This window comes from Wolffia australiana, chromosome 1, assembly GCF_029677425.1.
Source record: "Wolffia australiana isolate 7733 chromosome 1, ASM2967742v1".
Taxonomy (NCBI): Eukaryota; Viridiplantae; Streptophyta; class Magnoliopsida; order Alismatales; family Araceae; genus Wolffia; species Wolffia australiana.
Window position 1 is genome coordinate 24344044 of NC_135835.1, and position 21213 is coordinate 24365256.

At 41.5% G+C, this 21213-nt stretch overlaps 1 protein-coding gene across 7 annotated transcripts; it reads left to right on the forward strand.

Moving 5' to 3' along the window:
* Positions 1-716: 716 nt before the first annotated feature.
* LOC144711970 (mitochondrial import inner membrane translocase subunit PAM16 like 2-like) lies at positions 717-3208 on the forward strand. 7 transcript variants are annotated; one of them, XR_013583705.1, is made up of 6 exons: positions 717-875; positions 1251-1338; positions 2285-2415; positions 2722-2887; positions 2961-3035; positions 3091-3208. XR_013583705.1 is itself a non-coding variant. In XM_078586153.1 (5 exons), the coding sequence occupies exons 1-4, from the start codon at positions 873-875 to the stop codon at positions 2848-2850; spliced, it is 351 nt and encodes a 116-aa protein (XP_078442279.1). In that variant the 5' UTR covers positions 717-872; the 3' UTR covers positions 2851-2887; positions 2961-3208. The 7 variants fall into 7 exon arrangements, 3 of the variants coding, with proteins under 3 accessions (XP_078442279.1, XP_078442265.1, XP_078442287.1); XR_013583701.1 differs by having other exon boundaries at positions 2986-3035; XR_013583707.1 differs by having other exon boundaries at positions 2991-3035.
* Positions 3209-21213: the final 18005 nt, after the last annotated feature.

Consider the following 21213-nt stretch of genomic DNA (forward strand, 5'->3'; position numbering starts at 1 on the left):
GGAATTCTATAAATTTATTGCATAAGCTTAAATCAAAATGACACTTCTAAACTTGCATTTAACAACACTAAATTTTGGCTTATCACATATTATGAGTCCAAGTGCTAATACTCGAATCAGAAAATAGAGATAATTTTTATTGGTATTTTCAGGAGATAATTTCTTGAGAACAATGAAAAGAAGATTATCTTTTTGTCGCTTTTGATAAATTAAATTCTAGCCCAAAATTCATGCAGGAAAAAATACTTGAACATATCTTACAGAATCAATCAACAAAGTTTCCATCCAAGGAACAATTAAATAGAATAAAATGTTACACCCCGGTTGCATTATGATCGCAAATCCCTTGTTATCATTCCTTTAAATATTTCAAATAAAATATTCCTTTTAAAAAAAATCTTGTCATACATGTGCATCTTTCACAAACTGGAGTTACAAATCTCACATAAAGAAATCAGACATGTTGAAAAAAATTCAAGAAACATTAGATGGATTCTAGATCAAGAGGCATAGTTATCAGTTATGTGCCATATTCAAGATGAAAAATTTTAATCTCATCTTCTCATGCAAAGTTTTGTTCTAATTTCATCGATTAAACCCCAAGTATATTGAATTCCACATTTTTCTACTAGGGTTTGGAGGTTTGGACATTGTCTATTTCCTAATTATTCCATTTGCTTGAAATACTTGGAACATCTCTCTCTCTCTCTCTCTCTCTCTGAGAGTATATCAACTACGCGAGCCTTCTTGTTTGGTTGGGTCATTTTTTATAGACTCTTCCAGGCTTCCAGCCATTGTTCTAGCGAGGGCGGAGACGAAGTTCATCGTTTTGTTCCCTACAGAAAACTCTGCCCAAATCATTCTCACTAGCCATGGTATGCTTCTTTACCTTCGCACGACTCTGCAGATTGATGGGTCGCGTTTAATCTTTTGGTTCGGTTCTCAGTTCAATACAAGTTTCAATCTTTGTGTTTTGGATCGGTCATCGCTCGATTTTCCGCAACTAATCTCGATCGGTGATTAATCGACATGATTTTTTTGAAATTACCGCCTCTTGCAAACGCTTGGGGCGGGTCACTCCTGGGAAGTCTCCTGTGTATTTGATATTGGCAGTGGCAGAATTTTTTACCGTGCGCTGGGGAAATTGGCTCTAACAAAATGGGAAAATTAAGTTGATAAATTTTTTTCGCTATCTTCTAGGATTTTTGAACCTGTACTCATCTTGTTTGCCATTTCTTAAACTTTTCCAGGCCGCAAAGTTATTAGCGAATTTGATCGTGATGGGTTCATCAATCCTCGGAAGAGCCGTAATTCAAGCTTACAAGAAGGCTCTAGAAAGTAGTTTCTCATTCATATTTCACTTTCTTCAATTTTGGTGAATAAAAGTCATTTCTGTGAACTGTATATTAATATCTCTTGAGTCCTCTGAGGTTTATTAAAGTGAATTTTCTTTCACTTGTAGAAGTCATCAAAATAGGACTATCTTTGTTGTTCTTCTTGAATGTGGACTCTGACTCAAGATTTGAGGGATGCCGAGTGTGATGTTGTCCTGCTATTAATAGCACGGCTTAGCTGAAAACAATAGGGAAATTAGTTGATATCATAACCTTATTAGATTGTGCAGATTTTTTACACGATTTGTTATATCTCACCAACTTTTCTGATGCCTTTCTTTATCTTTGACTTGCTTTCCATGTTCGCTCTGTTTCATGCATGTATGGTGAGATAAACTAGTTATCCCGAAATATTTCAGTTGTATCTTGATCTGACGCCTCAAACTCGTCACTAATCTATTGTTGTGGTGATCCGATTGCTGTGGTAGCTACTTCCTTGGTTATCTGAGTTCATTGAGTGAATATAAATGATGAATGCCTTTTAACGAGAATAAGGAAAAGTCATCACATAGGATATCATCATCCTCATATATCTAACTTGCCAACATATTCCTACTTCTCCAAGGAAAATAACCCCGTTTATATTGTAAACTGTCATGTTACTGATGACGCAATCCCAACATGAGATGTACGACATTTATTTGAAATATTTTCAATTTAGATGTATAATGCGTATCTATATCAGAAAATATTGAACGACCATAAGATCTTCTGAATTGGCTACTGTGTTATTTGAAGAAAAATAAAACATGTTTTAATTATAACAAAAGATGTCCTAATCAATTTTGGGTCATGCTTCCTGCACACCTTTGTTCGCTCTGGCAAGGTCAAGAGCTGTCTCCCTTAATATCCACACTAACCTTCGTTTCACATTTTACCTCATCCTCCAGATGCAAATAAAAGCGGAGTTGCACAGGAAGCCGTGCAGAACATGCGGAGATCCAGCAAGGCGATGACTGAATCGGAAGCCAGGCAGATCCTGGGCATCACTGAGGACATGCCCTGGGATGAGGTTGTGAAGGTATGCCATTGCATCTGCCTGTGTATTCATCTATCTCATTATTTGTATACATTTTTTTAAGGAAAGAGGAAGATCACCCAGAATCGATGATCAACCCACTATTATATAGATATAAACATGTATTACAAGCATGCCTGAACTCATCCCCTCTCTCATGTCTTTCTAAACAGTATGCAACAAGACCTTTCACTTCGTGAATGATGCCATCTGTTGAAGCTGTCCTCCCGTTGAAAACAATCTCATTACAATGCATCCATATCTCATTATGTGTATAGTCATTCATAAAATGTCCCATGGTGATTACAGCGGTACGAGAACTTGTTTGAAAGGAATGCAAAGAATGGAAGCTTCTACCTGCAGTCGAAGGTTCACCGGGCCAAGGAATGCCTGGAAACCATTTACAAGCCACCCGATGAACAGACCCCCTCCAGCTGAATGAAGCAGCTCCTCCATGAGACTATCCCTCACATCTGTACATTCTCCCTCCGTTTTTATCTTTGAGCTATTAATCTCGGAGTGGCGTGAGTTTTATATTATTTCATAAGAACGGAAAAATATCCTCTTTTACAGTGCAGAACCCAGAGGCACAGAGGCGCATCTTATGCTGGACCCATAAAAAGGTAAGGATGAATATTATCATTTACAGGAAATATCTTGACCAGACTGTGGTTTCAGGAAATCCATCTTTCTTCTTCTGGAATTTCGGTGGGGCTTCCACATTAAAAATTGGTACTGTTACAATTTTTTTATTTTGTTGACACATCTGGGGTTATATTCTTGCTTGAAATCTTTCTGAGTGGGTTTCAGCTAGTCTTTGTGGTAAAATAGTCATAGTTTTGCAACAGCTCAAAGTTCTCATACAAGAGTCTTGGAATGACCACCTTGTTCTGGGCTGAAGTTATAACACCAGAATAATTTTCAATTATATACCTTTACGCTAAAGTTGATGTATCAATCATTGACAAGTAACTTTATGCAAATCCTTAACTCTCATTAAAGTGTTGAAAATATAAATTCGAGTACTGGAATCAAGGAAACGGCGCATTAGGTAGTTTTCCTGAACGTTATATTTCTAGAGTCTGATGATTCATTGCAAATAATTATTTTGCCAACAATTATCTCGGATTCAGACATTATCTATGTTGGAGAAAAGAGTCATGCGCATTAGGTATTTTCCTCAACATTGAAAATTTAAATTCTGGTGTTATCCTGCAAATATTTGTTCTGCTAATATTTATCTCAGCTTCGGGCATCAACAAAGTTGGAGAAACCGCTCATTGGCTCCGTATGCAAACTCTAAATTTAGATAATTGCAAAATTTGATCGACAGGTTAAGATGATGTAATGTTCTTCTGTACTGAATATTAAACATAGGCTAATTATGCAGACTAAGTCAATCTACATCATCTTAAGATATGTTTTATGTAAAGTCATTCTAAATTGTGGCTGGCCTGTAGCAAGCACGACAGTGGCCATCCACTGTCTGCAATCGCCTACTCCTTGGCCACTCTGTTGGCCACCCGCCCAACCCACAACCACCCTCGACTCCCACCTGTCTTCGGTGTCTTTGCCACTGCACGTTCTCGCCGTCCTGCATGAACTGTGTTCAGATATCGTGTGATAGTGTAAGTTTTGTGCAAAAAACAGTCAAGCAAGTTGATCTTTACGTTTCTGATTGTGTGACCATTCTTCTATTATTTAGGCCAAAAACATGGTCAATTCTTGATTTGCACATACTCTTAAACATTGAGCCATAGGTTGAATTTATTTGAAACTTGTCGCAGTCCCTGCTGAAATTAAAATTAGAATTACTCAGACTAGGGTGTGACTAACGATATTCGTATGCGTTATCTGTAAACGGATAACGCAAAAAAATGTCGAACACGGACGACAATGATATCGGATATCGATAATAAATATTGTTGTGGCTTACTGAATGGATAATGGTCTAGACATTGTTGGTGTGATAACAATATCAGATGTTGATATCGTTAAGAGGATAACGGACACGATATCGTCTACGATATCAGAACGAATAACGGATTACGAAAATAGTTTGCATGCGTTGATATTTCATAATATTTATTATATGAAGCTGTATAGGAGAAATCATAATAAATGCTGAAGTATGGATGCCATTGTCGAGCTTGAGACGATTTTTGGAAAGTCATAGGCTGCTTGTTGGGGATATTGACATCCGCAACAAGATTAACGACAACCAACATATAGACGCACATTATAAAAGATTTAACGGTAACTTAATGTTCCATTATAAAAGTGAAGATGGTCCTTAAACAACTACACATAACAAACGTCATAGACTCTTATTCCACAAGCAATCAGTTTTCGCCATCATCGCTTTTCCGGGATGGATGTTGTCTTTTATGGATGCCATGTGCGACTTGAAACTCGACAAAGTTAATCATTGTTGGGGTGAAGTTGTGGCGGGTCCAATAGGTGTTGTTTGCCCATGGCTCGGATAATGGATCACGGCTCACTAGGATGTGGGGCTCTGGTTTGGGCTCCGTTAGAATGAAGTGAAGGCTTGCAAGGATTCGTATCGTATTGGCATCAATCAACTCAATTTGCTCCAGTTGAGAATTGAGGGGAATTGAAAGTGTTGTCTTCGTTATTTTTGCCAGACCTTCCATTACTATCGTTGTCATCTTTAGAGTCAGAGGTGATGACGTGCACAGTTGAGTCTTGTGTTTTCTTCGCCAGGTGTTGAACGAGTAGACGCATACTCCGACATGGTAGGTGTCGATGTTCTGTTGCTGGTTCATCGCCTACTGTCATGGCACCTGTCGTGGTCTATATGTCTTAGGTAATAGTGGGTGTAATACACAAATATAAAGTAAAAAGTATCATATGTGAAACAAGCGATAGACAATGAACTTGTAGTAAGAAAAGAATATTGAAAGTAAAGTGTTTCTCCGTGTTTGAGAAAAAAAGTTAGATTCATCTTCACAACTTTGCACGGACTTCATTGTAAATCCCATGTAATTCAGCCTCACAAGAGTCTTACTGTTCGGAAGCTACCATGACATCTAAAATAAAAAGTCATGTCAATTTACCATCCATATATAACTAAAGATAAATTAGAATCATACCTGATGTATCTGGGTCAACATCAGTGTCACCGTCATGGCAAATGTTGTACCATTTAGTTTTGCCTCCTCGACACCAACACTTTACACAGACAAGTGCCTCGATACTCATCCCCTCCAAACGTGATCTCTTATAAGTGACAACTGCTCGACCAGCGGAGAACAACCAATCTGAGGGATCACTTGTAGAAGACACTGATAGAAATTCACGTGCAATTTATGATAGTGCTGGATAGACAAGAATACCCTTAGTTCCCAACCAAACACGTGTAGAGTCTCCCCCTCCTTTGTGTGTTGTACGTAGGAATGTCTCCATTTCCTCCAAAGGGGATGCTGGTGAGGTTGTTCTTGTAGATGGTTCACTACTAAGGGCATGATTGACCCAAGCCTCTGGTGGTTGTTACTATGGGGCATGGTTGTATCGTGTCAGTCGCGGGAACATGCCGATGTAGTAGGGAGAATTCCTCAAACAAAGGATACGGCCTTCAAATATGATGCCTCATCAAACATTGACCCCTTGTCAAATGGGTCAAGTAATTCACGCCTATATTTTACAAATTCAGGTTTTTTTTATGGCAAAAAACACGGTGCCGGGTACGGCCAACCCTGGGGTTGTGCCCATAGACCGATCCATCCGTGCCATAGACGCCACCCAGGGGGATTTTATTTATAAATTGAAGTGTTTGTCAATGTTTATAGGCGTGGAGCGAGTATAAATATGCCAATTACACTCGGATCCCACTCGTCCACGCGCATGTTCAGAAAAAGAAAAGATACATAAATGATACCTTGCAGGCGCTCAGGGAAGTGTGCACGTAATCGCCCCACTAGAGTCGCCTCACGATGACGATGTAGTTCGGGAGATGTCCTCGCCTCCGTCAAGTGGGATCGATGAAGGGGATGGTGAGGGCTCTAGTCGAGGCGGGCGCAGTCCACCCCTCTTGCTCCAGCGTTCCACGCAATTCTCCAATCCCGCGGGCTTACGAGGATGCGCCGTGTGCGGAGGGTTGGCATGCCAAGACGATCGACACGATAACAACCTCCAGCTGTCAAAGGGAGCGCCTGCCAAGAAAGAAAGATGGAGGAGGGGGTTCGTGCATGTACCGCATGGTTGGCGAGTGCATCTGCGGTCTTGTTGCCCTCTCGTAGCTGATGACAAAAGCATTTTGTGCGAGGACAACACCGCATGATGTCCTGCCATACTCGGTGTAGTTGCCACTGGGAGCATGTACCTAAACGAAGCATATCAACTAATATCTGTGAGTCTGATTCCAGGACGATATTGTGAAGGTTATGTTCCTCACAGAGGAGTAGACCATCACGGATCGCTATGGCCTCGGCTACTGTATTAGTTTGTATGCCGTAGAAAGAAGAAAAAGCAAAGAGTATACTCCCCATATGGTCCCGGAGGATACCCCCTCCACATTCAATTTAAGGATGCCTATTGGCGGTGGAAGCCAATAAACAACTCGATACTGAATGCGGATGGGGGCGGGTATCACCTAAATGCCCACAGAGCGGAGGAGGTGACAGGCGAGTGTTGATTTGCTGGCTCGAGGGGGGATTAGGTGGTGGATGCGCCGTAGCCACAGCTGAACTCGACGCATGATATCCACGACGCGCATGGGCGTACCTGCAAAACGAGAAGAATTTCGTCCTTTACATATCTCCCATAGTAGATAAGCTATGGTGATGTGTAGGATGGGGCTCCGTGTAGAGCGTGTTGGCGAGATAAGAAACTTGCCAAAACACTCAGACGGGGTCAGTGGACGACATCGGTCGGTGATGAGCCGCCAGCATGCGAGTGTTGTCTCACTCTGGAAGAAAAGGTGGTCCATGGTCTCAGTATGTGGAGCTGTGGGACAGCAGTGACAACGGGAACCAAGAGAGTAACCTCTACGGGTTACTCGATCATCGGTCGGTAGGCCGTGATGTAAGAGTCTCCAGAGGAAAAAGGGGACTCGAGGAAGGATCGTCGGATGCCAGATGCGGCGACCCCAGTGCTGGATGGGGGATCTCTCACGGAAATGCTCCCATGAAGATTTGCACGAGTATGTTCCTTTGGGTGTGAGTGTCCAAATGGCATAGTCGGGAGTAGACCCCATTGAGGTGCTCTGGACCTCAGGTAACATATCTAAAGGGAGGCCATGCTGCTGTAGTAGGTGTTGCGTGTTTCCCATTAGCAGTTGAGCCACTATTAGGCGCACTTCATGTGGGGCAAACTGTGGATGGTGCGCGAGTGGTTCATCAGCATGCCAGTTATCAAGCCAGGCTCTAATCTCGCCTCGTCCAATGTGCCAGCGAGTGATCTGGGCAAGCTATAGCCAGTGGCGCTGCCACGTCCGCCATCGCGGAGGACCCCGAATATCAACCTCTCGATGGGCCCACTCGCCATACTTGGCGTAAATGAGACAACCCAATAATGAGTATGTGGTGCGCAATCGCCATACGAGCTTCTTTTGGAGCATGTCCTGGACATCCGTGAGGCGTCTGATCCCTAGACCCCCCTCATCCGTCGGCCGACATGCTTTCTCCCAAGAAACCCAATGGTGGCCGAACTCTCCCTCGAGGTGACCTGACCATAAGAAACGTGCGCATAGTTGTTCCACTGAGCAGAGGACCGTAGAAGACAGTGAATGAACCACAAGGGTGTGCAATGGGATACTCATGAGGACATGTCGAATAAGTTGGATACGCCCACCAGGTGATAGGAAACGGAGTTTTCATCCCTCAAGTTTCTTTTGGAGTTTACCCAACAATGTATCAAAGTAATGATTCCTCGCGGGTCCCAAAAAGATAGGGCATCCAAGATATTCAAAAGGAAGACATCCTCGTGAGTAGCGGGTAAAGTGCTGGATGATCTGAGTGCGCTTTATAGTAGTGGAAGGACCAACTATAAAGCTACTCTTCGAGGAGTTTACGAGCTGGCCCGAAGCTTGCTCGTATGCCGTGAGGACACTCGTCAGTTCTTTAATGGATTTTTTAGATCCATTGAGGAAGAGGATAACATTGTCTGCAAATAGAGAATGTGAGAGGATCGGGCATCCCCTTTTCGTAAAGTACGGTTGGATGAGGCCATGATTGATTGCATGGGTGAGCGATCGACTAAAGACCTCTTCCATCAATATGAAAAGGGTAGACGAGATAGGATCGCCTTGCCGGAGATCTCTCGTGGCCGTGAAGAATCCAGTGGAGTTTCCATCCATCAAAAGAGAGAAGTGATTCTCTCTTATGCAAGCATCGACAAGATCGATGAACTCAATGTTGAAACCAAAGCGGCGCAACACTAGGGTGAGGAAATTCCACTCGACTCGATCAAAGGCCTTCTCCATATCCAGTTTGATGATGACATTTGAGCCCGGAATATGAGCGTCCAAGGACTGGTCTAGCTCATGCACGAGCATGATGTTGTCATGGATCTGTCGACCCTTGACAAAACCACACTGCTCAGGCGAGATGAGTCGCTCAAGGAGGTTCCCTAGTCTGTTAGTAATGATTTTGGATGCAACTTTATAGCATACATTACAAAGACTAATGGGGCGAAAGTCTCGGAAGGTAGTTGGAAGAGCCACTTTTGGTTTGAGTGCCAAAAAAGTAGATTTCCAACTACGAGGGAAGACTTTACGCGTAAACACTTCCTTGATAGCGAGCACCAAATCGGTGCCTATGATGTCCCAACAAGCCGTATAGAATTCCGCTAAGAATCCATCCGGTCCGGGGGCTTTGTTCCTAGCCAAGGAAAAGACGACCTCCTTGATCTCTGCTCGAGTGGGTAGGGCTGGGAGGAGGGCGTTTTCCTAGTTGGTCACCAAGTGAGGGATAGAGGCGAGAAGGTCCTCACTCACCACAGTTGGTTGTGAGGATAGGAGCGAGTGGTAAAACGCCACTCTTGCGTCTGCTAGCTGGGCGGGGTCCTGATTATGTGTCTCTAATAGAGTCGTATAATTGGGCCTGGCTTTGTGACGGATCGAAGCGTGAAAGAAACGTGTGTTTCTATCACCTTGGCGTAGCCATTGGATACGCAATTTCTGGAGATAGAAAATCTCCTAGCGCCGCATAGCGGCCTCAAGCTACTCCTTAAGTCAAAGGTGGTGCTCTCCCATCTTGTCCGTCCATACATCTTGCAACTATCGCTCAACAGCAGCTAGTTCCATCTTGAGTGCTTCGATTGGCGCGTGGACGTCTCCAAAGATATGTCGATTCCACCACTTGAGGTGGAGTTTGAGATTCCTCAGGCGATAACTGAAGTTCTCAATAGGTGATGTCGAGATCGTTCCATGCCAATGGCTATGTACAAAAGGACGGAAGTTGTTATGCTCTAACCACATGGCTTGGAAGCGGAATGGGGAGCAGCGAACTCGATTATTCGAATCCGGGAGAAGGAGGATGGGTGAGTGATCCGAATAATATCTCGGGAGGATCTCAATCACGATGGTGCACTGCATCAGCGCCGTGCTATTGGTGAAACAACGGTCGATCCGTTGGTACATACGTGCTTCGGCTTGATGCTGATTACACCAAGTCCACTTCTCTCCGATAGTAGGAGGCTCGACAAGTGATGTCTGGTGGATAAAATCGTTGAACGCTTACATAGAACTTGGCTGAGGCAGGCGCCCTCCCTGGCGTTCGCTGACCGCCCGTATGCAGTTGAAATCCCTAGCTAGAAACTAAGGGAGGTCAACATGCTGTGAGTGAGAGTGAATATGTAAGGCGAGTTCCCCCCAGAAGGCCTCCCACACTAAATGTCTATGTGAGGCATAGACTATAGTAAACCTATAGGGCTTTGGGGAAGTTGGTACGTCGAAAGTGGCGTACTGGGTCCCTTCAGCTTGTAGTTCCATCGAATAGTCCCGCTTCCAAAGAAGCCAAAGCTTATTCGAGGGATGACAATAAACATGATCCATTCCGAGTTTCCCCGCAATGGAATGAGAGCAGTCCGGTGTGGTCATCGGTTCAATAAGTCCAACTATTCCTAAGTTGTAATAATTGACTAGGGAGAGGAGATGTGACTGAGTTAGAGGGTTTACGATCCCTCTGCAATTCCAAACAAGACTTGGAATCATAAAACTATCGACTCGCGTGGCGCACCCGAGATCGGGTGTTGTATGTGCGACATGGGGGCGAGGTATCAAAGCAGTGTCTCAACTGAGGGGAGGTATCTGCATCGGAATCCTTAGAGAGAGAGGCATCGTCTTCCTCCTCCCCTGTTGAAGCTCGACCACTGGTATCTCCACATGTGTCCTCCGAGGTAGGGAGAATAGCTTGAAGGTTTGTCAAGCATACCACCTGCTCAGAAGTTATATGTGACGGATGGAGGTCAGGCGTGGAGGATAGGATGTCAGGGGGTGGGGGCGAGTGGGTGTAGGGCGATCGGGTGGTGGGTGCGATAGATGGTGAAGAAGGAGATGAGGTAGGCTGAAGAGATGAGGTATGGGAAGGGGGTGTGGTGCGAGGAAGGCTGGATCGAGGGGGTGAAGATGGAAGGGGTCGATTGGTGGGCACGATAGGTGGTGAGGAAGGAGATGGAGTAGGCTGAAGAGATAATGAGGTATGGGGAGGGGGTATGGTGCGAGGAAGGCTGGATCAAGGGGGTGATTGGCGAGAGGGAGAGACAGGAGAGGAGATGGAGAAGGGGGTTGTCGGTTTGGGAGATGAGGAGGGGTGGATATGCGGGGATGCGGTACTACGAGAACTCCGTCCAGCCTCCATAGAGTCATCATCCTCGAGTCCCCCTGTGCCATCTAGGAGAGCAAAGGTATTTGAGGTCAGTGTGGATACACTAACCTCTTTGCCGTTACTAGCAGAGGGAAGAACCTTAGCCCATTGTGGGGTTTTGGGGCACTTATCTGCGCCCTTCTTCACCCATTGTGAGACTGGGAGGGAAGGCTTAGCCGTGTGGGCCTTAGCTAACGTGGTGGCTCGCGTGGTAGAAAGTGGTACAGCAGTGGCAGCTATCGAGGTAGATGGGGGGCGCTTGCCTAGAGGGGGTCTCTCGTTAGGGCGCCGCCCTTGGAGGATGGAGTTTGCTGCGGCTATGTAGTCATTGTAGGCCAAGGGGGGAAGATACTCTTCTCGGGGGTCGAGGCAGTCGGCATTGCTTTTTGACGGCATGTATGGAGGGTATGGCCCAATAGACTGCAGTGTGTACAAAAACGTGGCAGGTTTTTGTGTACAACTGGTTGTCAGATCAACTCATCGCCGTTGCGAATGAGTATCATGTGATGTATGGGTGCGAGTAGATCAATCTCGACGCATACCCTCGCATATCCGGGGTGACTAAAGAGGTGGACGTCTTTGTTTGTACGTATAAATGTGCCGATAGAGCTGGCAATCGATTCTAAGGCGGTAGGTGTAAAGAGATGAGGTCATAGGCCAGGGAATCCTATCCACACTGGTATGAAATGAGGAGAATGCTCGCGTGAGTTCCCCGACTGCTCTGTTGTCCATCGGTAGGTGTGCATCGTAGAGTCATTGATCGTCCATATGGTACGGCTCCAAGCCTTTTGGAAGTCAGCCTCAAGTTGGAATCGAATGAAGATGCTCCTGTGATTCCTTGCTCCGATGACTACGGGTCCCAGGAAATTCCCTGGTGCTACATAGACTCTCATGATGTCGTCAATGAGTGGTCTCTTCATAGCGAAGCGCCCTATCAGTGTATAAGCGAATGGTGCTGCCATTCGTGATACTTCCTCCTTAGAGAAGGTGACTAAGCGCACACGTTCTGAGTCAGTATAGCCCCGCGTCAGGATTGTGTCATCATAGAGGGGGGGAAGTGTATGCTTGGGGAGACTAGTGGGCGAGGATATATGTGAAGGACCGGCCACTTTCGCTGCCCATGTCGTCTTCGGGGGTGGTGCCCCGTCCCCTTTAGGTGGGGTGGTGTCGTCGCAAGCACTAGAATCAAGTCGATGCGAATGATGGTCGGGGGGGGGGCAGATTCGACTAGGTTGAGTCGGTGCGAGTCAACGGTGTTGACCCGCTCATTTTTGATCAAGTCAATCCGTTCGGGTTTGACGCCATCATCGTTGCTCAATTTGACTCCAACAGTAGTCGTCAAGTCAACATGTTCGAGTTGGTCTAGGTTGACCGCCCAGCCTTGTTTGACTTTGTCAACCTTGGCCGAGTCAACCAAGGTGATTCGGCCAATGTTGACCGTATGACTTGTTTGACTTGGTCAGAGTTGACCAAGTCAATCGGGTCAACATGGTCAGAATTGACCGAGTTGATCGGGTCAACTCGGTCAGGTTCGACCGGGTCGATCGGTCGGAGTCGGCCGAGTCAAGCCGTTCGACTCGGCCATTGTCGACCGGGTTGACTTGGCCTGGAATGGCCGAGTCGGACCGGTCGACTCGGCTGGGTTCCACCGAGCTGACTCGGTTTTGTTTGACCGAGTCGACTACAGGCGACTCAACCGAGTCGACTCGGTCGATCTCAGCCACGCCGGATGGGGCATGTGATAGATGAGGGTCCATCCACGTGGCCAGATCTGGGCCTTCCAACGGGTGTGCTACAGAGAGATAAAATGGTGTGGAAGGGTAGGAATGGTCAACAATTGCGGGCACGGGTGGGGGTGAGCTTACCGGCAATGCATTTGATGCGTTGTGGACGCTCGCAATTGTTGGCTCTTCCAACGCGGAGCTGGCTGATCGGGCGGTGGAGAATGCATCCATCTGGCGGCCAAAACCATTTCTGGCCGCCAGATCTGACGTGGCATCTGCCTGCTTTTCGAGAATTAAAAACACAGTTATTGAGCCGTCAGCATTCAATGCCAACGGCTCAATTTTTTGGATCTTCGGTGGGTCTACGACGGGTCCATCGTTCGGACCGCGACACGTGTCCTTCACGACGGTCCGGATGGGCCCGTGGACCTCCATAACGGCAAGGTTTTTTTTGTCTTTTTCTTGTTTTTTGTTTTTTTATTGTTTGTGATGTTTTCATGGCCGTTAGATGCGTCCATGCTGGCAGATCCATCAGCATGGACGCATCCAAAGGGACCCGTTGCTGCTGACTGGGCCACTATAGTTTTTGTGGACCCGTCAGCTGCCGTCATGTGGTCAGTTTGAGCCAACTGGCTCACTGACGTGGCGGCGGCGGCCAGCAGCGCCCTGTCTGACTCAGCAGCCCGCATTGGATTGCGGGCTGCGAGTTCGTTTACACGGCAATAGGGAATTCCAAATCAAAATTTCTGATTAGGAGTGAAATTTCATACAAAATAATTGATGTAGAACGATGGGGCTCGTCAAGACGGACAATTAGAGTATAACTTTCATATAATTAGCTCATCTAGATCATAAGATATCTTGAAATTAAAAATCGGATAGAACCACTTACCTCTTGGAATCAAAAGCCTCTAACAGGAGGTGTAGGAATCCGTTCATGGCGTTCTTGTAGTTGATTCCTATAGATTGGGGCCTTCTGAATCCAATGAAACCAAAACCGCGTCTATCCGAGCTCTGTAGCGAAAGTTATGATGAGATCGCCAATTTCGGAGGAGAGAGAAGCTCTGTCGGAGGAGAGAGAGAAAAAAATAAAAAAAATAAAAAATAAAAAAAATAAAAAATAAAAAAATAAAAAAATAAAAAAATTCAGGTATTTTCAGAATTACATATTTAAATATTTAGGTATTTACATATTTGCGTGTTTACAAGCTTTTCATACTTAAGTATTTAGATATTTTTTATTTACATAATGGCGTATTTACATATTTGTGTATTTACATATTTACTTATTTGTGTATTTTCATATTTAAATATTTACGTATTTGCATATTTGTGTATTTTCCTATTTATATGTTTATGTTGTTGGCTTTGGATATTATTTATTTACATTGTTAACATGAAATAACGTAGTGTGATGTAGTTGGTAGATGTTCTGATTTATTTTTCAGACTTGCCAGGTTCAAAGTCCTTCATTGCAAATAAATAATTATCTCGTTTAGTTTCAGTCTATTTTTTAGTTCGGTTTGGTCTCATTTTTTGTAAACTCGTGATTCGCAAGAAGACAGTACAAGTTTGGCCCAGTTTTTCCTTAAGTTTGATGAAAACGGCAAAATCTATCTGCCACCATTGTCGCACGGCCCAACCTACCAGCCATGTCGTTGTGAGCAGTGCCCGATGATAACCACAAATAGGTGCATGCAATAATGCACTATTATTATTCTCCATTAGTCATGAAAATTACTCATGGAACACAATATGTAATTTAATTGAATCACCACTTAATTCCTATTTTTTGTTATATTCTATACTTATTTATGTTTTGAGATAAACCCTCCTCGACTTGCTTAAAGTGAAATGGTAATCTCTCATATTTTATTGAAACTTATAAATTATCATTAAAATGAGTGAAAACCCTAATCAAGCTATTTAGAAACTGTATCAAATTGAGGAAACATTTTTGGTTATGGAAGATATTTTCCAGAGTTGAACATGTAGGTTTATTTGCATTGAATGGGAGGTCGAAAAACACATTTTCATGCAGCGGAAGCTGAAATCAATTATCAATTTATCTCAAAAACAAAAAGTTTGATACCTTGTGGAGAATTAATTAAAACCTTGAGTTTCTCCCTAGAAGAGTGTGCTAACGCCATTCACATGTCTGACCTCTAAAAGTATCCACACAATCAAGGAGCTCTCTGATATCCACTTTTTCCAACTCTTCTTGAAAATTTTCTAGTGCACAAGGGAGGAAAGGGTAAAGAAAGGGGGTGGGGGTGTCCAGCTATGGCTGGCATGGATGCCGAATTTTGATAATGTTTTAATTTTGAAGATAAACAATTTTAATTTTGATAATGGCCTCATACGATAATTTTGAAGAAACAATATTTCTGCTTTCAGGGCTCAAGGGAAACTAACATTTAGTACTTTCTCATAACACATGGACATGGCGTAGAGCATCAATTCAATTACCATTTGAATGGAACATCAGTTATGAAGTTTAATCATTTTAATATAGTAAAAATCTATAAACATACAATGGAAAAAATGTGTATATATATACAGAAACTAATGAAGTAAAGGTTCCATATAATGTTTACGAAGATAATTATTGAAATAACTAATGCAAAACTCTGATAAGCTATATGTCACGTTTGTGACTTCATAAGATTATTTTAATTTGTATATTTTCTTAGTCATGCACAAGAAATTATCTTTTCTTATATATATATACATATAATCCTTCATCCATGCCAAACTCCCGAATGACTTAGGGTATGGTTAATTATCAAACCCTAATTTGTCAAGCAGTTGGTATTGATGCGTAAGGGGATCATTGGATAACTGCAGTCTCTAGTGTCATCAGTGTTTGGCCAGGGATTTGATGCATCGTTGTCCTGGAGTCAATCTTTCCTCTCATACGGAGGGTGGACAATCTCATCTTAACCACTCAATAAAGTTAACGTAGTTCTTACTATGCCTAAGCTAAGACATGTTTGAAGCCAATGGTTAAGGACTCTTAAGCCTCAGTCAAAACATCCGATTTATATGCAAAATGTCCTTGTCATCTCATTTCAATATACCACTTACCCAACCGTGACATGAATCAGCCTTATTGACACTTAGTTATAATAGCATTAAGGGTTTCATACGGATCACTTTGGTGAGCTCTTTCTCTAAAAAGTACCCATCATCTATCCTTAATGTCTTTACACTACTGTATACATGATTAGCCATAAGACCATATAATTTTATACGATCTGGATACTTCGATGTCTATTTTGAGTGTCCAATGAATAGGAGTATCTAGAATACACCCTTGAAAACTAGTGATCATTGTATTATGATCTCATCATAATTCACTAAGTCATTGCACGTAGTCATGGACTTCATTAGAAACATCACAGGAGAATACTATTTAATAAATATTTATTTCAATGAACTGAAATAATTCATGGAAATGTGATTGGCTTTGCTGCTACATAATATAAATCAGTACCATCAAATGATGTGATTATAAGGGTAAAAATCAATTCATTTTGGTCTTCCAGTCTCGATGGAACCAAATCCAAGGGCTAGGATAGTTGAGGCATCTCTATTCAAACTCTTTTCTCTTAACTGTAAGTTTAATCGTTGGATTTTCCCTTAGTAATGTCTAGAAAATTTAAAAAGCATATTCCTAAGGTGGATTCTTATTTTCCTAATGTTTGGATTTGAGATATAAATGAGGATAGTCTAGGGCTTGGAGAAAGTATAGAAGTCTTCCTTGGCCTGACACAAAAAGAAGGTTTGTTCCATCTCTCCTCTTGTCCTGTTTTCTCACTCCTTTTAGTTGGCCGTGTTAAAAATTCTCCTAAGGCTCCTTCTACACCCAAAGTCCTTGACCATCATGTTCAATCCATGCTGATATGTCACCGACAACACTGGGCCATTTGGTTTGTGGAATCCAGGCTATACCAACCTCCCGGCATGTACGCATGACTCCAAATTTCACATAAGACAAATCAAACCGAATCGGCTTGATCCAATTTTGGCTTAACTATTCTGGATTTTCTAATAAAAACTACAGAATTTAATATATTTACTCGATAGTTTTTTTGCTAGTTTTATTATAATATATTAAATATATTTCTTAACACACTTCTAAAAAATATAGATAATAGTTTAACATAATTATTCTTTCTCATTACCTACTCTTTATGGATTGGACACTTTCTTAACATGTAATACAAAAAATGTTACAACAATATTTTCATAAAAATTGATAACCATAAATAACTATTTTTAACGTATAATTTGATTTATTATTAAATTAGAATGTGCCTTAAATATCCCACATTAAGGCTATGATTTATACACCAAATTTTATTTTATTTTTTCTAATTTACTTTAGGGTATGTAACTGAGAAGTCCATAAGGAGAGTATATATATTTTGAGTATTTTGTTAGTATTTTTTATGTTTTTCATATTTTTGTATTTTATTTTTTTAGGAATCAATTTCTCTAAAAAAGACAAACTAGTTAAAATAAATTTGAAAAGTGCATAAATATTAAAGAGTGAAAACAAGTGTTAACTAATAAAATAGAAAATATAATAATGAGAAATAGGTGAAAATTGCCTGAGCCAACTCCATGGGTCTCATTGTCAGAGATGGATTGCATTTTGGTGGGGGGCTCCAAGAGTTGGAAGTTTCATGTTGAGGAGTAAAATCACTTAATTTTTTTAATGTGGTTAGTGGCACTGGAATGATTGTCATAAAATGCTCTCCATTCTATAAAAAAAGGTGAGAAACTCAAATCAAACGACCAGAGATCAGACAAAACCCCATTCTAACTTCACCCTAGGTCTAGGTGGTGTTTTTTCTCTAAGAATCTTAATAAAAATTTGAACCCTATCTCCCTCCATTTTGTCGAAAAAAAAGGATAATACAAGTATGATGCACTAGCTCTTAAAATGGCTAAAATGGGATCCAGAAATGGTCTTGATGTGGATCGTGCCTCTTTTCGAGGTTTAGACTTTGGCTTGGGAATTGCCTTGAACTTCTCTTTTTTTCTGTGCTTTGCGTATAGAAATCACTGTCTATTTTACATAACTCTTGTATTTGAATTAAAACCCTACGAAGATTATAGAAAAGTCCACTTTGTTCCAAGTAGTCAATTGGGATGAGTCTCAAAGATCAACAAAATAAGAATACGACTTAATAAAATACTCAAGGATTTTATCATTTTAACCCAAAATGGTTAATAATGAATGTAAAACTAGAATTAAATTTCAACAATAAAGTAAAAAAGATATCTTATTGACCATATTTAATGCTATCATTTATTGCAGTACCACCAAGGAGTGCCCTGCTTCCAAAAAAATTCATTATTTTCCCTCATCCTAACGTTGTGCCGCCCCCCTGATTCTATGAACCCCACTTTATTGTTTGTGTCATCAGGTAGCTTTCCCTGATATTAGCCTTTTCTTGGCACTGCTTTCGGCAATGTATTATCCTTAACACCTACACTAGAGTATAGTTTCCTATCTATCACAATGTAGCATCCCAATCCAGTCCTCTTCTTGTAGGCCAACATGCACAACCATTGATCCTCTTATGGCAGCCAACATGCGCGACTTCTTATTTACTTCTTGTAGGTCCACACACAATGATGTTGATCCACTTTTTGGGGGAAAATATGTGCAACCTCCTTCACACATAATCCTTTATGATTTAATTATTTTATTATTATTCATTTTATGTAGTCATCCATGACACATCAACCCTTAATTTATTTTTCTATTATTTTCATTTCAGTGCCTTTTTCAGGATCTGAATATGGGGTGATGATTGGTTTGGGCTATGAGGATGGATGCCATTTTTTGTGATGTATTTGGATCACTGATAACAAAAAAATTATTGGTTTGATTCTATGACATTTACCTATTTTGTGCATTAAAAATAATCAAATATGTGTCTTATCAAGCTTAAGATGATTAAATCTATTTAATAGATTGTTATTCTGATTTTTTATAGATTTAATAAAAATTTGAGGATTTTTCTGACATCATATCCTTAAAGAGCACAATTTTATGATTCAGAATATATTTTTTAAGAATTTTTTGAACTTATATTCAAAGATATAAGAATGTTTGAAGTTGAAATATATTCATTATATTTTTATGACTTATTATTTATTTTATAATAACTTATTAAAAAAAAATTTGGTTGAATAATGCGCCTGCCCGTTTGGCCATTCAATTCGTCGAATGGCAACCAATCACACACTTGCGCAATGATTAATTACGATAATCATTACACAAATGCGCATTTATGGCATCACGGATCGCAATGACATTATGCGCCAATCATGAGCTGACACACAAACACAATTTTTCCATAGGAGGAAATGTGGACTAATGAAAAAAAACATTTTAAATCATGATAAACACGATTCAGAATCAAGGAAGAAAATAATTAAATAAGGGTGAAAAAGTGAGTCAATAATTGAGGTGGTACGTGTGGTGCACACATGTACCCCTGCTATTGATTAAAAAGATAAAAAGGTATTCACACGTCGCACAGAAACATGCGTCACGTCAGATATAATGACCAAGGCATCTTCTTTTTTTCTGACGTGAATGACGTGTATCAGCACGTCATTCACTAAAAAAATAGAAAAGGAGAATATTCCATGACGTGGCACTCAGCGACACGATGCCACATCGTACGATAAAAGGAATAATAAAAAGCATGTTTTTCTTTTCTCTTGCAGGTACACGTGACAAATTTGAAGCGCGCTAACATGGAAGAGGAGGCAATCAAAATCATTGTGGAATATTTGATGAATTTATAGCTCAACCAAAATGGAAAAAGAGGAATCATCAGTGCTGATGATGAGGAAAGAGAAAAATAGAGGGTTATTATTGCTCTAAATTCGAAATGTGATATCTGACGATCCACATGTCCGATTGAGCTGAAACTTTCAGGGTTCTTCCCCTCCTCTTTCCATCCATACCCTCTGATATATAAATAGAGGTTTGGATTATTTTCAAAATCATCCTTAAACTTGCTTCCTACTCATGTGGGCTGATTGAAAGATAGTGAGTTTTCAGATCCATCAATTGTGTTCTCAGTGCCTTGGGTGTGTGAGACGAAGAATCAGAGAAGGGGGAGAGCTTACCGGCACTCGCAAATCACCATGATCCCGATGGAATGTAAGGAGTTATGGTAACCATCTCTGCCTTAGATTGCTCTTTCTCAACATCATTGATAGCATAATTTGAATCCATGATTACATCTCACCATCACGCCGTCTTCATACATCTTCAAAATCACATCTTACCATCATTATACTTGTCACTTAGTCGCTAATGATTGAATCTGACTCGTTCTCTACCCTACTCCTGTCACGCCTCATGTCATCATTATTCATTCCCGCTTTCATTTGTTTGTTTCAAACTTGGATTATCACTATCTACTCTCCTTGACTCGATATCACTATTTGCCTCTTATTTTCTCGTCATTTGACTTCATATTAAAAATTGCCTCTTCTCATCTCAATAATCACCATATTAAGAACATTAAGTCCTTAATCATCATTCCCTATGGAGACGATCCATACTGATCACTAGCTAAAAGTTACTAAGTACTGGTTTATATATTTATTAAATAATCTCATTACCAACGACGAATAAAAACCCAAATTTAGAGATTATCAGTCACCCCTCTAGTATTCTTTCCCTTTCATCCATCTTAAAATCTTTCCCATAATTTATGGCATAAATGACTAGGCCCTTGTGCTTGTATTTACTTTGTCAAACCTTACCCTAGATCTCATTTTCTAAGTCTTGTAAGTGTCATGTAACATGGAGAAAAACTGTGAACCCTACACATCCATTGATGCCCTCCTCTCCATTTAGCTATTTTATCCCATTCATTGTAATGTTTAGGGTCCAATCCATCCTATGTTCCCTCACCAACCGTCCATTGCTTTTATACTGTCATTGTACATAACTACACATTGATGAAATGTTATAGTGGTGAGGACGTGAGATTCACCCTTGAGAAAATAAACTGAAGTGAATCTCACGTCTCTGTACCATGAACGCCTCTCAAGACCTTCATGCCCATGTTTTCCTCCAGTCCCCTAATCTTGTCAACAATGCCATGTTCATGTCTTGCTGGTATGGTACTCCTGTAAATATAATACATGATGTCACCATATGGTGCCCAAATTATATTTGTATCCTTTTTATCTTTCAAGAACTCCGG